At 45.3% G+C, this 21,666-nt stretch overlaps 1 protein-coding gene across 1 annotated transcript in view; it reads left to right on the top strand.

Moving 5' to 3' along the window:
* Window positions 1-21,666, top strand: part of MEGF11 (multiple EGF like domains 11) — a 252,337-nt gene that overhangs the window by 153,741 nt on the left and 76,930 nt on the right. The window contains 4 exon segments of the mRNA XM_030955179.1: window positions 4,757-5,003; window positions 6,915-7,035; window positions 12,071-12,207; window positions 17,387-17,599. Coding sequence (XP_030811039.1) covers window positions 4,757-5,003; window positions 6,915-7,035; window positions 12,071-12,207; window positions 17,387-17,599 — 718 coding nt within the window.

Here is a 21,666-nt window from a genome sequence, read left to right as displayed (position 1 = left end):
TTAAAGTGTGGATTAATTGAAGTTCCCCATCAGCCCAATATGCTCCTGAGTCCTTGGGCCAAGGAAATCAGGCACTGGGTTTTTTCAGCTGTGCCTTGTGCAGGATGTTTGTGAACATCCCACTGACTTTGCAGACCTGCAATACAGAACTGGCCCTGGCTATAAAAGAGCCACAGGGAGGCTGATGCTGAGAGCAGAATAAACTCAGACCTTAAGACCACAGGTAGTGGTGCTGCTGTGATAGAAGATTCTGTTTTCATGTTAATGGTGTGTGTGCAGTGATGGAAAAGCTCTGGAACTCCACTTTTGACTCTCTCTCATTGGGATAAGTCACTCCATAAATGTCACCCCTTCCTTGGGAGTTCTTTTATTCATCTGTTACCTTTTCAAACTCCTGTGTTTGCTTCATTGTGTCTGACTTGTGCTGCTGGACCGGGTACTGGGTGTCTCTATTGACCCAGAGCTCAGCAATTCCCTCCTCATCCCTACAGGGATAAGCAGCCCTTGGGGGGCACAGCAGCACTTCCTCTGTGTCCTCAGTGTCTATTTACCAGGACACAGCTGCCAACAGGATGCCATGCACAGCCACAGCAGGAACATTTCTGCACTGCAGGAGTGGTTAAGCACTGGAACAGGCTCCCCAGGGAAGTGGTGGAGTCACCATCCCTGGAAGGGTTCAGAAACAAGCAGAGGTGGCACTTCATGATATGGTTTAGTAGGCATGGGGTTGTTCAGTTGAAAGTTGGACTTGGAGGATCTTGGAGGTCTTTTCCAACCTTAAGGATTCTAGGATTTGATGATTCTGTTTGCAGAGCCTGCAGGAATGAGCCCTCACTTCAGGTAGGAATTGAGGTTTCAGAGTGGGAGTGGCAATAGGAGGAAAACCCTTGGTGCTGCTCTGAGCAGTCTGCTTTGAGGAGAGACTCCCTCTCCTGTCACAGCACCCTGTGCACACCAGTGTGATTGTGCTTGGGCACCCAGCTTCATCCCTCACAGAGCCACATTCATTTTTACTGGTGACAGCTCATCTCCAGCCACATTTCCAAAGGTGAAAAAGTGAGGAAGTTAGCACGTTTGCCAGGGAATGTGGCACGTACCTGAAATATGGCAGTTCCCTTCAATGTAGCGTCTCCCAGGAGAACAGGGGCTGTTTCAGCCTCATCCCTCACGGTATTGACATCCCCACATGCAGCTAAGGGGACCATTTGTACCTCCCTGACATCACCTCTCTCAGGTTGCTTTCCTTATTGATGGTCTGGTTAAAGTCTCTGTATCATTTTGACATTTTTAATGGCATCTGCATTTACAGCAGAGCGCTCGTGTGAGCTTTAATCAGCTCTCTGTTCACACGTTGTTGCTGTTATTATTTATCTCTATTACAGTAACTCACTGAGGCAATCAACAAGAGCAGGATCAGACTGTGCTCGGCTGGGGCTGAGGTTTAAAATGGTCTCTCCTTGTCCATGGGAGACCTTGCTGATGATCCCAAAGTGCAGCAGGGTCCCATGGCTCTGCACCTGCTCTGCTCTCTCTCTGTCCCAGAACCTGGAGTCACTGTCACACACCAGTCAGGACTTGCTACACTCATGTATAGAGAAAAAGTACCTTTTGGTTGCTGAAGTCTTTTGTTTCTCCTGTTTTAAAATTCTCTACCAGGAGCTACTGGATCCCAGTCCTGTACCCGGTTACACACTCAGTTAGTCTCACACCTGAGCAAGCCTGCTGAGCTCAGTGGAGTTAATTGTATGAAGAAGTACTTGGATTTCAGCTTATCATCCCTGTATCTACCTTGTAGATGTATCTTGCTAAAGGTACAGAAGTGCCCACAGTGCAGATCTCAGAGTTATCATTATATAAATATCACACCATGTGCCAGTGAAATGACTCCACAGTCATTGGAGTCATTGGAGTCACTGCAATGTGGGACTTAGAGGAGAAGGGAATGAAAAGCAGCAGCAACTGATAAACTTTGAGCAGCAAAGATCTTATTTTCATGTGAGGTTACTGCAGTGCAGAAAATCAGGTGAGGTTGAAATTTCATTAACCAAATTTTACACTGACATATTGCTAACGAATTTCACTCAATTCCCTTTGGTGAGATTGTGGGATAAAATTTGCTACAGAGAAGAAGCAAACGTGACCAAACACTGCTTGTAAATAAGTGTTCAAACAGGAGGGACTTACAGAAAAGGAGCTGTGTTCGGTGCAGGCGCTGTACAGTTGAAACAAGATGCTTGAACTAATGATGGGGAATGGTTTTCCCTTCCTACAAATGGTTTTCTTTTTCCTTCACTTCCTTTCAAAGCGAAAAACACAAACCCAGCAGACAAATCAGATGCTTGGAGCACCCACCTGAGACATGAAAGAGCAAGGATAGAATAATACCTTGTAATGAGTGTTATTTATTCATATTAGGGGAATTAATTGCGACTGGAGCTGTATCAGCTCAGAAGAAGCCACAGTCTGCAGCTGGGGCTCTGATGTGAGGTGTGGGAAGGCAGGAATCAGTCCCCAGAGCATGCAGTTTGATCCCTGAACTCCACTTTCCTGTGCTGAGGGACATCAGCTGTGCTTGTGTGGTTCAGGTTTGTGTCCTTTATGGAGGTGCGGAACTGCATCCCTCGATGTTCAAGTTGTGCAGAAAACAAATCAGTGTTTCTGGAATGGAAATTGCTGGGGAGCTCCAGCAGCTCCAGCAGCTTTGCTCCCTGCCCCAGAAGGCTCACACAGCCTTAGCAAGTGTCTATGTGAAATAAAGATAGATCATCTCTTCCTACAGATTCTCAGTAATAATTTAAGTCTTATAAAGAGTAAGATTTTGTTTGCTTGGCTCCCAGTGGTGTTAGAGAGGAGCTATCATCCCTGCTTACAGCTGGGGGGAGGTGAGGCAAAGCAATAAAGGATTTGGGATGAGGCACGAGTGGGACCGTGCACAGGGGGACATGGTGTGCTCTGCTCCCTGCAGGACATGCAACTTCTGCACCTGCATCCCCTAACACCCTGCAGATCTTTTGGAGACCTCGGAATTGTCTTCTGGGGTTTATTTCAGCTTTTAACACTTGCTCAAGAAACACGAATTTGTAAACTGGTAATCAGCAGTGCAAATTAACTAGGAGCTGCCTTCTTTTTCTGCTGATTATCCTCACACTGACCAAAGAGTATGCTCCTTCTCAAAATGAGGGATAATAAATAAAAATGTTGCCAAAATTATTGGATAGAAGCAGTTTTTCAATGTGGGTTTATAGCCAAGTACTGTAGAAGGAGAGGGCTATGTAATTTCTAGGACAAAAGCACCAGGCTTAAGTGAGCTTTACATTTACCTCACTAATCCTGGAAACAGATCCAGGGCTGAGAAGCAGCAGCTGGTGTCACCTGGGATTAGTTTCCATGTTTGCAAATAAAAGAGTTTGTGAAGACAGCCCTGTTGCTGGGATTCCACTCTCCTCTCCTGCCTGGCTGTGGGATTTACACCACTCGCAGAAGGGTGGTGAAATTGAAACCAGCTCTGAGCACAGCCAGCTGTGCCTGGAAAGCCATCAGTAGCTGTGTCCTTCCCAGTAGCCTGTTCTGAACAGGATGAGGATTTTCTTCATCCTTGCCACAGCTATGGTGAAAGGCTGCTAAGTGGAGGGTAGGGCTGCTGAAGAAATCCTTGTTTTCCTGCAGACTTTTTGCTGAGGAAACCTTGAGCTCAGGTGCCTGCTTGAGCTCTGTTCAGTGCATGCAGCTCAAAGAGGTGTTGTACAGGTGCTGTGTCAAGAGCAAATCAGGAGAAACTGTTCCTGTAGGGCTGACTTCCCTCTCCCATCCTCCACATGCTCTTCCAAAGAGAAGGGATCAGGCAGGATTGTCACTCTCCCTGTGCCTTACTGCATTCCATAGGGAACCTCCTCTCCATGTCAGTGGCCAGAGGTTTGGGGTCCTTCTGTGTTGCTGTTATTAGCACATGAATTACCTGATATATTCACTCCATACCTTCATTCCTGAGCTTGGGCAGCCTCAGGACGTCCTGTCTCCAGTGTTATTTTATTTCCTCCCATCTACTTAGTCCAGACAACAAAAGTAAATAAATAAATAAATAAATAGATCAGAAAACAACACCAAGGAGAAAGCTTTCTTTAGATTATCTTGTATGTTATCTTATGGGAACATAACAAAGAAACAATATTTGATGACATTATTAAATTGACAGGATTTGCTTGGCAACACCACCTGCCATTAAGTGCACTGCAGGCAGGATGTGACCCTCTGCATCTAATTCCACTATAAATTCATTCCTTCCAGCAATCTAAGAGCACTAAGAAACAGGATATTAAAAGATTTCAGGCCTGATCCAATAAGGTGTTAAACAAGTCCTCAACTTTAGGTATAACAGTGGTGCCATTGTGTCCTTGCACCCTAAAGCTGGGTCTGGGGGAAGATGCTAAACCTGGCTCTGGGGGGTGCTGATGGCTGGGAGGGAGCTGAGTGGGGAGGAGATGCGGTGTTTGGGAAGATGCTGAACCTGGGTTTGGGGTGAAGATGCTACACCTGGCTCTGGGTGGGGATGCTGAAGCTGGGTCTGGGTGGAGATGCTGAAGCTGGGTCTGGGTGGGGATGCTGAACCTGGGGCAGGGGCGGGCAGATATTAAAACCGGGCCGGGGGTGGGGAATTTGGGAGCGGGGGTTCCTTTGGAAGGCTCTGGCCGAGGTGCACACGGGGCTGTGGGGTGAGGCAGCCCCGTGTGCCCCATGGTAACTCCGTGTGCGTTCGCAGGCTGTGACAGCGAGCACTGGGGGCCCCACTGCAGCAACCGCTGCCAGTGCCAGAACGAAGCGCTCTGCAACCCCATCACGGGCGCCTGCGTGTGCGCCGACGGCTTCCGCGGCTGGCGCTGCGAGGAGCTCTGCGAGCCGGGCACCTACGGCAAGGGCTGCCACTTCCAGTGCCAGTGCCACCACGGCGCCACCTGCGACCACCAGACCGGAGAGTGCCACTGCGCCCCCGGGTACACCGGCGTGTTGTAAGTGCGGCCGGCGCGCTGGGACTGCCTTGAACTGGTTTGGGTCAGACGCGTTTAACGCGAGGAGTGACTGGCTGAGTTTACACCCTGTTATACACTGGCCTTTGGAGAAATCATAGATCGGGATTTCAGAGAGAATGGATAAAGGGAATCTCTGTTCTTGCTGCTGGTTATACCTGTGTCCCTGAAGGCAGCCTTCAGAGGACTGGAGAGGGACTTAGGACAAGGGTGTGTTGTGATAGAACAAAGGGTGGTGGCTTTAAATGGGATATTGGAAAGGAATTGCTCAGTGTGAGGGTGGGCAGGCCATGGCACAGATTGCCCAGAGAAACTGTGGCTGCCCTGGAAGTGTCCAAGGCCAGGTTGGATGGAGCTTGGAGCATGCTGGGATAGTGGAAGTCGTCCTGCCCATGGCAGGGAGTTGGATCTGGCTTCAATGTCTCTTCCAACCCAAACCATCCTGGAGTTCTATGATTCCATGCTATTAAAATATAGTGCTAAAATAAGCTTAAAAATAATTTATATGTTCCAACTTGTGCAACAGCTCTACCTGTTCCTAATTTCAGAATGTGAATACAATCCAAATTGCAGTGGAGTTTTTATAAGCAGTTGGACTCTCTCCTCATTAGCAGTCCAGTGCAGCATCAAATGGGACTTTTCCATCCCCAATTTATTTGACTTTCAATCTAACTGAGAAACCATTGCTGTTAACTATATCAGCTTAGTATCTAGGGGGTAAATTTTAAGCACAGAGAGCAGGGATTTAGCGGTGTGACTCCTATTAACTTTAACGAGAATCATGTAGCTAAATCCCCATCCACCACACGGAAAGTTTACCAGTAGGATTCACAAAATCTGCGTATTAATTTTAGGACAGCAAGCAATAGTTTCTTATTTAAAATTGCCCACAGTGTAACATCAGTTCTCATTAGAGATCTTTCAGTAGCTTCAAAAGTAATTATGTTTTCCAGAATTATTTAAGGGGAAAAGAGAATTTAGTCACTGAATTTGGTGGGAGATCTATTGTAGGTGAGTTAATACTTTTGCAGTCTATTATTATTTGTTGACCTGCATGAAGGGGAAGGTAAAAAATAAGGACGGAGTTAACCCTCATAAATAAGAGATAGGCCTGGTGAATATTTTATTTAGTACCTGATTTCCTCCTAGACTTGTGACCTCAGTCGTGGAAGCACTCGCTGCTAAGGACTCCACTTACTCTTGGGAGTGCTCCCCTTGACATCAAGGGTCAGTTCCCAGCAGGGCCAGCCCCTGGTGTTGTAGGAACATCCTTATCAGAGGACAGTCAGCCGGGGGACAACATCCTGTAGTTTCAGCACCTCGGTGCTGAAAGCTCGGATGTGCAGATGTAGGAGACCCTGGGTTTTGGAGGGATTACCCCCACATTGCCCCCCACGAGTACTGAGAGAGACTGAATGAACTTAAATAGCCTTTAAATGAGGTTGAGTCCTTGCCAGTCCATTATACACTGCAAATGTTAACACTCAGTAGTGACTGGAGGAATTTCAAGCGTTTTAATCCCATCCTTTTATTCTGTTTGCAGCTTCTTTTATTGCCATGTCATATAATTCACATTGAAGGCTTCATCCTGCAACTCGTATTTTCCTGGGCTGTTTTAATGGTTATGGGTTGTCCTGTGGAGATGGGTGGGTTTTGGTACATGCAGAAAGGTTACACACATGCATCAGCCTTACAGGGCTGGATCCATGGCACATAAACAACCCTAGCAGTAATAAAAGGAGTCACAGCTAATTGGCAGTGCCAGCTGAGCCTTACTGAGGGTTCATCATTTGCATGAGCACTCCCATGATGACCTGTGTTTGTGTTTTCCTCATTTGCTGTTCCCTGTAAGCTCTCTAAGCTGATCTCTGTTTCCTGTTCTCTCTCCCAAAGCTGCGAGGAGCGGTGTCCCCCCGGCAGCCACGGAGCGCAGTGCGAGCTGCGCTGCCCCTGCCAGAACGGGGGCGTTTGTCACCACATCACTGGGGAGTGCTCCTGTCCTGCTGGATGGATGGTGGGTACTGCTGTGCGTGCTCATTGTTCACTGGTTCAGCTGATGTGTGCCAGCCGGGCTCTAACAATTCCCAAACTGGAACCACATTTGCTGGGTGTGCACAGCACCTGCACAGACAGGCCACCACTTTGGGATCTTCCACCTTCCCTGGAAGTGTCCAGAAACATGTGGGTGTGGCACCTGGGAACAGGAGTTAGTGATGGGCTTGGCAGTGCAGGGGGAATGGTTGGACTTGATCATCTTGGGGGACTTTTCCAGCCTTGGTGGTTCTGTGATTCTCTGACTGGTAGGTGCCATCACAGAGTTTAAAAACAACAGCATGCCACAAGACAAGAGAGTTGTCTGTGAGTTCCAATTCCTTGGAATGCTCCTGGCAGCCTTAGACAGTGCCCTCACACAGGACAGAAAGCTCAAAGGCCAGCTCAGCACTGTCAGAGGCACAAAGTGTCCTGTTCTCCTTCAGGGGGGAGGGGGAAGCCAGGGGGAATCCGAGGCTCAGGCAGGAGCAGAGCTGAGCCCAGGGCACAGTTCAGTGTCCTGTCCTTGCCCAGGCAGCACTGCCATTGATTGCCAGAGATTTGCTTGTGTCAGGGCTTGCACTGCAGAGAGACAGCTGCCCTAACCTTTAATCCTTTGTGTCAGGAAAGCAATGCCAAGCATTTTCAAAGTCCTCAACTTTATCAATAATGTAATAATGAACTCTCTTGGGGCATGCCAAGTCTCACAGGCCTTCATCCCATTTAGCTGTACTAAACTTCCTGGCATTTTTCCTGTATCTGACAATTAGTCTCTTGGCAAAGTTGCTGGATTTTAAAGCATGCAAGTACTCTGAATTTTTTATTTTTACATGGAAAGCCCTGCAGATCATCACAGAACTGTGAATTCTGATGGGGACCCTCTACCTGTTCAAACATACAAAAGCTGAGAGAGGTTTATGTTCCTTTCCATTTATACATCTACAACTTTGAGGTCAGAAGTACCAGCTATGAGATGCTGCTGTACATCAGCAACAATGTTCTGTAGAAGAACATTGCTGTCCTTAATTTTTGGTGGAAAATATCTCTAACTAGAGAGCTGGAATCTCTCTAACACCACCCATCATGGCAAGGGTGGTGATGAGGTTATTCCATTTCAAATGACAAAGGCAAAACTTGTCAGAAGTATGAATATGGCCCCTTGCCCTCACCTGGCAACCAGTGGTGGCAAAGAAAAGGTTCTTTCCTTGAGTGCTGGAGCGTTAGGAAAACAATTCACATCTTTCTGAGGGCCTAGCAGTCCATTCTGGCACTACCCCCTAAGAAATGATCAATAAAGTGATTCACATAAAAATATTACTTTTTTAATCTCTTCTCCTGCATGCCAAGATTTCTCAGGATCTGAGGTGTTTTGCTGTATTCTTTCTTACTTGTGTTTTATCAGGAGTTTTCTCCTCTTTTTCAAAATGAAAACGTCACTAAACAAATAAGAATAGCAGAATAGAACAGTAATTTTTAGATGTCTCTTAGGGTGCAGCACAGACCCTAAGAAGAACCAGAGCACTGCACAGCAGCTGTGGTTGTATTCTGGCCCAGTCCCGCCCAAGTTCTTACAGCCTGGAGTTCTTTTATGCATTTTTAGGAGCCCAGAGAGACTTTTCTGAAAACTGTGTTGTTGGCTGCTCTGTCCCTGGAGGAACCCTAGAGTTAACAATTGATGTTTGAAACAAGCATAACTGAAAATGGAAGAGAAAGATCAAGTATTCTGCAGAATGAAACTGAAATTATAAGTAAAAGCACTCAGCTTGTAAATGTTGAGATTTTAAGTATAAAGGGTCTCTCCAGGGTTTTAATGAAAAGCTGGTAATTCAGTGTACAGGGAGGGATAACAAGTGTGTTTTCATGCTATATTTTTAACTCTTGGTGGTTGGAAGGGTTTGGGAAGTGAGACATGAGGGGGCTGTAAAGGAGCAGGCGAGATGGGATTGCCAGACAGCATTCATTTTATTTCACACCACGGGTTTCTGTGACACCAGGAATTTTACTTGCTGATTTTGAGGCTTGAGACTGCACACATATATATTGAATATACCATCATTTTGGAAGGAGAGAATTCTCCCTAGATTTATACAAGTGCAAATCCACTTGGACTTTATTGCTGCTGGATGAACTGCAACTTTTATCCTTTCCTAGGTTGGCTTATTAACAGGAGCTCAGCTCCCTTGGGGTTTGGTGGGATGGGGAAGGGAAGGCATTGACTTTAAAAGGAGGAAGTTCTGGGGTTCTGAGGTTCTTCCCTGGATCTGCCATCTTCAAAGCCTGGTTCTTTTATGACTTGTAATTTCTTTCCTCCCACCAGTGCTGAATCTCCCAGCAGCAGGAGTTCCTTGGATGGTGTCCTGTGGGACTTTACTGCCCCATGGGTTCCTCACCAGGAGGATGGTGGCCAACAGCCTCTGTTGTTGAACAGTCAACAGAACGTGGCTTCCAGCATCCCACAACGTTGGGCTTGTTCCACTTCTGTGCCTTTGTGGCTGTGGAGTTTAGTGGGTGGCTGCTTTAGGGCCTCATTAACAATTTACAGGTTTAATTCTATACATCTTTCTCATTTGCAATATTAAATTCTCCAAGCGCTCTCAGGAAGTGGGGAGAGAAGTTAATTTAGCATTTACAATGCTTCTCAGAAGCCCTTTTGAAGGACTAGATCTCTGTGCTCAGGAAAACAGCAATATTTCCTGATGTGACAGAACATTTATCACTGGCAGCTCCCCCTGTTTGGCCCCAGACCCCCTTCCCAAGGCATGGAGGTGCTGTGGTAATACAGCACATTCTGCTCATCACTTCTCTCCTATTGATTCTGGCCATTGTGAAGCATCATTTGTATTTTTGTCTATTTTTCTTTCTGTTGTGGATTTTAAATGTGGAGGTGTCTGAGAAAATGGAGAAGGAAAAAAATCTTTTCGGGCCTACAAAATACAGGAAACAATGTCAAAAGCAGAAGCTGATGAGATCAGGACCTTAAAAAAGGTGCTGATGGGGTGAACTTTGCTGATTAGATGTATAAGCAGCAGGAAATGTTGGTCTGACATTTGATCCTCTAGAGAGAGATGTTTTGAATTCCCTTAGTACATATTAATGCAGAAAGTACAGCTAAAGATTCTCTTGGCTCCAGGGGGATGCATCCCAGAGTATTGCTTTCTCATCATTTGTTGATAGAAATCCTGTTCCTTTTGAGACATGAAGGGAGAAAGTATTTATTATCAAGACAAATGGACACTTAGGTTTTCAGATATATAGTGTCATGTATTACTCAAGTCCAGAGACACCAGTTTTTAACTCTGTAATCTGAAAGTTCTTGAACTGAGGCCAACCTGTCTGTTTTACAGCCAAGGAGCCACATAGCCCTGGTTGGGGAAGGCTCAAAGTATCTGTTTTATGGTGACATTGAAGAGCAGCCTCTTCACTTCGGGGCTGTTGATGCAGCTAAACTTCCCAAGCCCCAGGGAGTGAAAGCAGCCATTATATTCCTGGTTTATATTTTGAATAACTTGTGTCTGATAACGTGCTTTGTTCAAAACCCAGAGGCCCCAGGGCTTGCTTAGGGAAACAGAGAAATTAAACCCAAATAATCCTGTGGCCAGACACCGTTTCTGTCTCATGCTGGGCACTGTGGTGGCACTGGCAGCAGCACCACTTGCTGCAGATGCCAAACATTTTCCATTATAGGACCACAACTTCAGATCCCAGCACTGCCAGGCTTGTTTTGGCTGAAGTTCCTCAGTTGGATGCCAGCCTCAGGCTTTATATTTGCTCACAGGGAGAAAAACATTCATACAACTTCTAAGAAAGTCTGGGGAAATCCTTGTAAAGCCTTGATACTTGGCAGAGACATTATGGGATACCTGGGGGGAAACCACCTGAGACTGGCAGGTAAATTTTCCAAAGACACAACCCCACACGAGGGTGAGCATTCCCTGCCCTGGGGCTCAGCAGCTGGAGCAGGGATTACCTGGGAGCTGCTTTGTTTGTGAGCAGTGCCAGGGGCACAGCAGGGACAGTCTGGCTTTGCTGCACTCCCAGGGCTGGGTAAGCAGGGAGGGGAAGGAGGAAACATCTCAGAGATGAGCATTTGGGTCTGGGTGGAGGAGAGGATTGAAAGGATGGGTTTGGAATAGACTGGAATAAAGAGGCAGGAAAGCAGAGGACTGGGAGTGTAAAATGGGATGTGGAGTTGAGGCAGGTCAGGGACTGAGATGTGGCTCCAGGGTTGGGGATAAGGAACTGGGAGGATGCTGGATGCTGCATCCTGTCACTGTTTAGAGATTAGGTAGATATTCCACTGCAAAATTCCTGTGGCTTTCCCAAAGCTCTGGCACATCCATTCTGTGCTGCTTTGAGAGACGGATGTGTGGCTGGAGAGAGCAGAGGAGAATATCTGTGGAGATGAAATGGTCATAAAGGTCTGTGTGAGTGTAATTGCCACACTTTTGTTCCCTACCTGAGTGAAGGGTGTGAGGGGCGGTAGAGGAATGTCCAGCCTCCACTTGGGTTGGATGAATGAGACTGGCTGAACAGGAGAGATTATCACAGACCATCAAAATCAGTACAGCTACACCCTCCCAGTACAACCCTCCCAACAATCCCTTCCTTCCCAAACCTTCTCTGTGCAGCTTTTCAGACTCTCCATTTCACAAAAACCCCAGGAGCACAAAGCAGCCTTGTAGACTTCTCTGGTTGCCTTCAACTTCTCCCACATCTTGGTGTGGCTGTCCAAGGGGCAGTGCAAGCCCAGCTGCAGTTTGTGGGGGAGATCCAAGGAAGAGAATTATCCCTGAGTGTGCAGTGGTGAGAAAAATCCCTTCTGGAGTCAGGCCAGGCAGGCATTTACTATGGTAGCAGAGTTTTCAGACTGTCGTTAGCACATCTTATGCAGATAAAATATTGCTGCTACACTTACATCTAGTTTTAGCAAGAAGGACAATAAAATTCCAAGCTGCATCGAGAAATTTATTGCATTATGAATGTTGACTGAAATATTGCTCTTTCTACAACCTTACCAGGGACTGGTGTGTGCACAGCCTTGTCCTCCTGGAACCTTTGGAATTAACTGCAGCCAGGACTGTCCATGCCACAACGGAGGGCACTGTGACCCCGTGACAGGAAAATGCCTGTGTACAGCTGGCTATATAGGAGACAGGTAAAGATCAACCCCCAAAGCCTTTCATTTTAACCATGGACTGTCAATATTTATATCCCTTCTAGGACAATCTTCCTCCCTGAAAAATGGTGTTATGTTTCTATTGCTCCAATTAGGTTCATCCTTCTGAAGCACTTCAAGCAATATAAATGTGGCAATGTTATTACTTTTTATTGGCAATGCTCTCCATTTACAGGGGTTTTTAATATAACTTTTAAAATTTAATGGATTAAATTTAATTTAGATATTTACAGTGATAAATTTAATAGAGAGCATTACATGTTTACAAGATATGTAAATGAAGTATCTTTATACAAATTAATATCCTCAAGAGTAAGCAATGCTGCAGTTTAATGTCTCCTTCATTCTTCTGTGCTGCTGTAGCACTGATCCATCTCAGCCACCAGCAAAAGGTGATAAATCCTCAAAATTTATAAACGAGAGCCTTCACCCATGAATCGATCAGAGCAGATGATAATATTGTTTTACCAAGGTGTCATGGATTCAGCAAAATGACTACACAGCAAAGTCAATGAGGGATTGCAGCACGTGCTGGCTTAGCCTGCAGCTAATCCTGGCTAACAAAGGTTGGGAAGTGCACTTAAAGCAGCTCTCAGGAGCACTTTGCACGGGACCTCTGGCACCAGGGTTTGCAGAGATGCACAGCTCACCAGTGGATGTTGTGCTAAAGCACTTTCTCCTCTATATTCCCTTTTTTATTAGCTCTGTACTGACATATGCTGCAATTATATTTTTGTGCAACAAAGCTCACTGGAGTTTCTCATCTCTGCCCTCACTGAATAATCAGCAAGTTGTTGGAGCACAAACATCCAACCCTCAGCCCTGTGGGAGGGTCAGAAGGCTGCTCCTTCCCATTACACATGGAGCTTCCCTGTTTCCATTTTATGGACAGTTATAATTGGAGGGAGCTCTGGAGTTTATGTCAGGGTTTGCATGGGGTTGAATATGGAGGAAATACTAATTATTTCCAAGTAATTTAGAGGAGAAGACATCAGTGTGCCTCTCTTCCCCATTCTCCATCTGGAGACTGTTTCCAGACATGAGGTACCATATCATTCCTGTTTCTCTTGCTCTTTGTGGAGACTTTTCCACTGCAGGAGGCAGCTGTGCAGCCTGGGCCTTTATAGTGGGGGCCACACTTGAATCCTGAGCTGCTCCCAGTGCTGGCCATGCTGGGAGAGGCTCACAGAGCCTCTCTTCTCTCCTCATTTGGATGTTCCTCACCCTGATGGAATCCTGGCTGTGCATGGATCAATGCAATCAAGTGTTGGAGCTGTTGGGAGCTCCCAGCCAGCAGCCTGCATCCTGTTGGGGATGAGGAAAGGAGATGGGAGGAGGATTTTACTGCTGACTGCCCTCAGAGAGGGGCTGGAGGAGGCAGCACAGGGAGAGACTGAGCAGAGGAGGCACCTCAGGGAAGACATGGCAGGAGCTCACAGGGGTTGTCCTTGAGCAAAGGGAGTGTGGACTCATGACTCCCATGAGACTCATGAGGCCTGTACTTGGAGAAAAGTGAGAGAGATTCAGACCCTAAAGAGAGATGTAACTTGGGAAGACAGACAGTAAAAAAAATAAGGCAGAATCAGTTGAGGGAAGTGGAAAAGAAGTGAGGGAAGGTCACATTCTGGATCTGCATCCAAGCAAAACCCTTGGGAATGGCTCACCTTCCCCATCCCAGAGCAGGGAAGTAAAAGACACTGAGAGGAGAGGCAGGGGAGCAGAAATGCAGGTGTGTGAAAGGATGAATGAGAACAGGATTGAAAAGGCAAACAGGCAGTTAGGAAAGCTCTGCTGCTGCAGGGTAAAATTGGATTAGCCTAGAAATTCCTACCTTTCTAACGGGTTCCTGCAAAATCAGAACATGTTCATCTCTCAGCCTTTAATCCCCCTTCCATAAGGGAGGAGAAACCTCAGGTCTGTTGTATCCAGCTGCAGTTGTGCTGCTCCTTGGGGCTGGGCAGCCCTGGTTTGTACTGGCTGTACTGGTTTGTTCCGAACACACACCTGCCTCACCTGCCTGGGGGCCCGCTGAGTTCAGTGGGGGACAAGGTCTTTAAAGAGTCTGAGTGGCTTTCCTTGGTTTTGTGTTCACACCACAGGGACAATGGGACAGACCAGGCAGCTCTGAGTCTGTTTTACCCTCTGCATCTCCTGCAGCTGTTGCAGTGTCACAGCAAAAAGGAGAGCAGGAAAATCTGCTGCACAACAAAACACTGCCTACTTTAACATTTCACAAGGCATTGAAAAAAATCTTAATAATGACAGATACTGTGAATAACAGCAATGAAGACGTAAATACATTTTACCTACTATCATCTTAAAATTGTCAATAAGTACTATATAATGCTCCAGTTCATCATCCTGTGCAGAAGATAATAACACACAGTTAGATAAATATCTGTGGAGATGAAATGGTCATAAAGGTCTGTGTGAGTGTAATTGCCACACTTTTGTTCCCTACCTGTTTTCCAAGGGTGGCACTGCACTAAATCTCTAGGAAATTGGCAGCACTGTTAATAACTGCAGGATGCTTTGTGTTCACTGAAATGACTGGATCTGTCATGGAAATGTGTGTTTTACAAACTGGAAAGGAATAATAGCAGAGGCACAGTTAGAAGCTGAGAATGGAGTGTTTCAGAATTGAGTGGCTCACAGGAAAAGTGAGCATGCTGGTTTAGCTTTGTTTTCCATATTGCCCTTAAATCGAAAGATTGAATCTTAACAGAATAAATCCCACATTTATTAGAACTATGTGGGCAAATTTACTCTCCTGTTGTCATGTTTGTACTTGTATCTCTTATCTCCAGGTTAGTGCATTTTGGCTTTTCATATTTGTCTGTGCTACATAAACGTGATCATTGTTCCAAAACAAAGAGGACAGCCTAAAAAACTTTGCAGCATTATTCCTTAAAAAAATAAAATTGTGGGGGAAAATGTAGAAGCATGTACTAAGTTCATCTGTTAAGCATGCTGTCTTCTGTTTAATATTTTGTGAAATTGCTTCCATTAATTCTACAGGTGACAGCCATATTATCCTATCCCAACCCAAATAATTATGGTACATATTAAAGTTCAGTGGATATTATAATAGGAATCTCCCCAGATAGGCAGAAAGCAATGTAAATTAAACAAGAAACATAACTAGGGCTTAGCAGCTCATTTTGTAATTTAATTGAACAATGTATCTAGTTGTTAATGGTGCTATGGACACATTAGATTGATATGTTGCAAAGGAAAGATGTTTAAGTAGAAAGCTAATTCCTGCTGTGATTATTCTCATGTTCCAGAGGAGTCATTATTAGTATTCTTTGTATAAAATTCATTAGCGGTAGCTGCTTGATCTCCAAATAAATAAGTTGGTTAAATTGTTAGTAGAAAAAGGCTAATTATGTAAATGGATTAGGTCGTCAATATTTCATTTCCAGATGCTTTTCTCCCTGCTAGGTAATGCTTCATCTTCTATAAATATAGAATGATACAGTGCACTATTGACTAAGAATTCACCCCGTGGAGCTCAGAGCTCTCCTGCTCACTCAGGGTCTGTGCAGCAGTGGGGACATGAGGAGCTTCATTGTTCCTCCTTGCATTTCATTTGCTGGGAGTGTTCCAGCCCCACTGTTCCCATTCTTTTCTGGCTCTTTCCTTTGCAGCTGAACCCCCTGAGAGCAGCAGGGCTCTCTCTCTCTCTCTCTGGTGCCTCTCCAGACTCTTTCCCTCTTTGTCCCAAACTCCTCTCACTTTGAGTCTCGTATGAACTCCTCAACTCGCATTTGCAACCAGCAGCTGCGTCGCTGCCTGCTGGAATTAAATCACCAGCCAGGCCCTTTGCTGTGTTCATTTATTTTTAGTAAAACGTGATAATCTGAAGCTGCAAAAGTAATGCCCTTCTTATATACTGCCTGTGTTCATTGCAGTTTTGCCTGGCTTGCATCACACATTAATCTTTTATTACTGATCATTATATTAACTCTCACCTGCCAGCTGTGAAATGACCTGCAGAAAGCATTTAACAATTGCCTCCATCCACTGAGTTTACAGTATACACTTTAATCAATGCTCAGGCTTAAATTAATGCTGATAGGCAATTTCCAATGCCTGGCATCCATGTGATAAGGGAATTGGGCTTTTCTGGGCTTCTTTTTCTGTTTTTATTAACTGAAAAGGCCTATCTGTATTTCACGGTGGATCATGTAAACTGTGGTACTGACTCATTGCAGAATTCTGAAACCACTGAATTATGTCAAGCACACAATCAGTTGCTTTCTTCAGGATCTTAGCTGAGCTTTTCCAAGTAGGAAATAATCTGAACTCTTAAATTGGTTGTGTAGGACAAGGAAACAGACTTTTTGGCAGATCTCAGAACATATCCAAGTAGGGAGATATTTTTAACAGTGCATGGAAGGTGCAATTTAAAACAATCTGTGTAAAGTGTTTGCAGGTTCTAATTTTACGTGCATCAAATATTAAAAATGTTGGCAATTTTTAAGAAGATTCTCCACTAAGGAGCATGAAAGTGATTTTTATGGAGATTTTATACTACCGAGCTACCCTGGAGTAGGAGAAGAAAAGCATATTTATGCTTTTAGTTACTCAGAACACACTCAACACACAAAGGGGTTTCTTTTTTCCTTGTTGGTATAAAACTGATGCAATGTCAACAAAGAGGGCAAGTAAAACTAAAGTGTTGCTGGAGAACGTTTTGCTCAAAATTGCTAAATACACTTTCCCTTTTATCCCTCCTCATCACTGAGAGGGCCATTCAAGGGAGGTGCACGGTCCTCCTGTGATAAAGAGAAGTCAAACAGGTGAGGGGTTTTATAATAAAATATTTTATTGCCTATCAGTTTCTTACGATTGATGAACACAATTGTCAAGGTCCAGGAAAAAAGAATGCATTTTGTGAATGAACGTAACATGAACTGATGCAAATTTAGCAGGATGTAATTGGGCACGGCTGAGTGCAGTTTCTCTCAGCAGCAATTTGCGCGCCCAAGATACCCCATCACTCCAGTGCTACTGTCAGTTCAGTGCTACTTCCATAAATGAGCAGGGATTGCTCTGGGTGGTATTCAGTACATTAACAAAGAGGTTCCTGTGTAAAAGCAATGTCCTGCTGAGGTTGTGGATGTAACTGGTCCCGTGTCCCATGCCATGGCAGGTGCCAGGAGGAGTGTCCCATCGGCACCTATGGCTTCCAGTGCGCGCACACCTGTGCCTGCCAGAACGGCGCCAAGTGCTACCACGTCAACGGCGCCTGCATCTGTGACCCCGGCTTCAAAGGCGTCCACTGCCAGGAGAGAATGTGTCCTGAAGGCTTCTATGGCCTCAAGTGCAACAAGAGATGCCCCTGCAATATTACTAACACCCTCAGGTATGTACATCGTGTAATGTTCTAGGGCAGGGACTAGTACAATAAAAGCATTGGGAAAAAATTCAGCTAACTACACCTACTGTCCTTTTCTCTGTATTTTCAAGTACAAACACAGAGAGTTTCTCTGGTTTGCAAAATTTGATTTAAATGACCTCAGGTTTGGAACCATAAGCCTCAGTCCAGCCAGATACTAAGCACGGATCTATTTACAGTTTTGTAACACCTGAAACAGGCTGACATACAGCTTTATCCTGTAAATCCTCTAGGCATAAGAACCACCAGATGATGCTCATGTGTGTGGATAATAACCCAATGAAGTTTAAAAAACAGATATATATTTACTCAGATCCATCTCTTTCCCTCTTTTTTATGACATGGATTTGCTTGTTAGATCTACAGACAGCAAGGGGACTTTCAACATGAAACCTAATTTGCTTCAGCTGATGTCTCATGGCAAATTACCTTGTTGGAAACACTTGAGGCCGATGTATAAATAGACTGAAATCAATATCCCTGAGTCAGTCTGTGGAACTGTAACATGGTTGACATTGTCAAAATAGACTCCTCATGTGAGCCCATTTTTGTTCTTCATTTTCTTTGTGTATGAGGAAAATATTCAGGAAAATAAATATCAGGGAATTATACCTACAATGGAATGAGCCTCACTTAAAAGGTCAGAGTTTGATGTTTTATTCCATTTTTTGCTTTTTTAAAGATCTGATTCTTGAGGTTCTCTTTACTCTGTGACAGAGCCACAAACAGACTTGAGCACTTTGAATTTGCTTTTCCATTGTAGGCTTGAATAAGTTTTCCAAACCTTGAAAAGAAGGAAGAATTTAAGACTCTTCCCTATTATCCTCTTTGTTACCTTGAGTAGATCCTTGCCTTGTTTACTGGCTGCTGGAATTGCTCTTCGAGAATCATCACTCCCTGACTTGCAGTAACGGGATCCTGGACAGCCAAACCCCCTGGCCTGAGGTGTCTGATGTTCTGGAGCCACATTTCCTCACCTGCACAGTGCTGAGCCCCTCAGCTCCCACTGGATTCCCTCCTTTCCCTGCCCATTGCTGTCCAGCAGGCAGAGTCAGTTTAGGGTTGTGTAGGTTTCAGGGGAAGGTGGAGATAATTGATGCCCAGGCAAAAATGCCCTTGATAGACATTCTTCAGTTTGGAACCAGACAGTGGGGACCTGACTGTCCTGCTGATGCTGACAAACCCACCTTGCCATCTTGCTGCTGTTAAAATAAAACCACACTCAATTATGTATGCAAGAAATGGCACCTCATTTGTGTGCACACACAGACACACACACAAACACTTCAGGCAAATCTGTCTGTGCACTTGAGGTAGACCCTATTTGTCTGAGTCCTAGAAATAAACAGCTGATTTTCCTTGTGAATTCAGCTGTGAGTGGTGAGGCTTTGCTTACCTGAAAGTCAGAGCTCACAATGGATTATTTAAAACTTGTAATTGTGGTGATACAACTCCTGTGCAGCAAGAGAGCTCCAGCACAATTGGATTTGACAGCCAGGATCCAAAGGGTTTGAGCCTCCCAGGGAGCTCTGTACAAGAGTCTCCCATCGCTTCTGATTGTGTTGTGTATCATGAAATCACTGCAAAAATACCATCCCTGAGGCAAGAACTGCACATTATACACAAAAGGTTAGTGCTGTGTTGTACTGAGGATGGGGGATGCCTCAGGAATTACTGCAGAGGGAGCTGAGGGATAAATTCCTCCATGTCACATCACTGCAGCACTGTGGTAAATCCAAGCTGAATGGCTCCTCAGTGTAAACTGTTCTTCAGGTGTACAGGAGGGTGAGAATATGCTCATGGTCAGCAGCTGACACTTGTGTCTTCACCCCTCCTGAGCCTGCAGAAACCTGTTTGTTTCCATAAAGGCAGAAATAGAGTGGAAGGACTGCAGGCCACAGGCAAGGCTGAGCTTGGCTGCAGTGCCTCAGCCATGTGCTTAATTCATTAAGAGTCTTTTAGGTGGGGTAAGACTGTGGGTTGGAGGGTGAAAGAATTCACCCTGTGTTACTCAGAACTACCTGGGAGGTGCTCTGTGAGTTTGCTAGAGGATCTTTCCTGAAAGAACAGACTTGCACCTTCCAGCTGTGAGAAAAGAAGAGGTCTCAGAGAGGTTTGAGAGAGCTCAGAAAGGGGGAGGATTGAATCCTCCCCCAGCTCTTTTCTGGGCACTTGGTCATTACTACACACCCTGCCTGTGCCTGCTTGCTGTCTGATGGGAACATTTTATTCCTTCCCTCCCAACACTGCTCCGTCAGCGTCCCTTGCAGCATCCTCTGCTGAGATGGAATCTCTGGTTCCTTAATAAATGAGTCTGGTCTCTCTGTTGATAAAATCTCCCTTTTTCCTACATCTTATCACTGCTGTTATGGAACAAAGAGATACCAGCAAGCTGTAGGTCAGTAAGTGTTCTTTCATTCATTCACGGGATTTCAGCTCTCCAATTTTCCACCAGCTCTGCAGAGTGCTGTCAATTGCTGAGCCAAGGAGCCTCAGAGCTGGTGGAAAATGACCTTTTCCAAAGGCACTCCAAATTCTGAACAGATCTTTGTGCTGATTGTTTAACCAGTCCCATACAGTGCACTTCTCTTCCCACCCACCTCTTCCCATTCTTCCCTGAGTGTTTGTTCGTATTGAAACTGGGCTCTTCCAAAGTGACTCATTTACCCACAGCCATCTATTTTCCCCAGGAGCAGTTTAAGCTCTTGGCTACTTGTTGTGATCCCCAGGCATGGAGGATAATTATTTAACACCTGTAGAAGGTGAAGGAAACTCCTGTCCCTGGATTTTTCTCATTTGATCTGCTTATTGGAGATTTGAGTGGAATGGAAAGTTCTGAGGGCTTTGAGGAGTAGCTGAGGAGGAACAGTAGGAAATACACAATCAGCTTTTCCATTTTCATAGATCTGTCTATTTTAATGTCTGAAGAGATCAGAGTGATCATCTAGTCTAACCTCCAGCATGGTAATGACTGAAGGACACCATCCAATAATTTCTGCATCAAAGCACACTGAAAGGCACTTTGTACAGGACTGTGAACAACCCCACAATTAGGTGATTTAGAATGTGGTGGTGACTTGGACTGTCCTTCCACAGGGAAAACCTCCCCTCTGCAAAAAGTCCATGTTGAGACAGCCTACAATAGTTGGAAGGGAATAATCCTGGCTTGTTCTTCTGTCAGGCAGGGAGGGAAATGAACAGCTGGAGTAATCCTGGGCACCCACCCTTCCTGAGACTGGTGTGGAGCCAGCCTGGGGAGATGTGTGCCCCTGGTAATGTCTTTCCCAGGTCAGAGATATGAGAAGGAAGGAAGCCACTGGGACAAAGGCAATGGAATGGCAGATCTCCAGAGGCTCCAGTTACTGCCTCAATACCAGCAAGATGGGGAGGACCAAACCCCATGGAGCTTCCATGGAGTTCTGCCTTGATCTGAGTCAATAATGTGCTGGACTGAAGGAGCAGCCCTGCAGCCTCACTGTTTTAAAGCAAGAGGCATTTTTGTAAGGGAGACTCAGTGTAGTGTGGACACCATAAAACAGAAAATGCTGTAAAGTAAGGATTAGGCTGCTGATAACAAAAATGAGAGGACTGGTGCTGCTGTATAAACAGAAAATCAGAAAATTCACTGGGAAGGTGTTGTTTGGCTAAAAGATGTGTGGAGAACAAATTCAGAATTTGGAACAGACTGTGCTGTCTAAAACACTTCCAATTTGCTGTGAGAAATTTACCTGCTTTCCTCAGATTTCCTCAAAATTAGATGCTTAAAAAATTTAAAGGTCAAAAATGCCCTTATGCTTTTCAGTTCAGCTAATAAAATTTTTTAAATAATTTTTTTTTGCCGTAAATGTGGCTCAAAAGCCAGGGATTGCACAGTAGCTTTCAAAGTGCAGCAGGAGCCCTGGAACCCTTTCCTTGTCAGCCCTGATGTGTGTGTGGACAGCTCTGATCCACCTCTGCTTGGCCTGGAGCCACAGGAACACTTGGCTGCCTGTGTTCACTCCTGGTTTCTACTCTTCTTCTTCCTGCAATGCAGG

The sequence above is a fragment of the Camarhynchus parvulus genome, chromosome 10, assembly GCF_901933205.1.
Source record: "Camarhynchus parvulus chromosome 10, STF_HiC, whole genome shotgun sequence".
NCBI classification, from domain to species: domain Eukaryota; kingdom Metazoa; phylum Chordata; class Aves; order Passeriformes; family Thraupidae; genus Camarhynchus; species Camarhynchus parvulus.
Note: the sequence above shows the minus strand (reverse complement) of the source record. Positions and strands in the feature narration are given on the sequence as shown.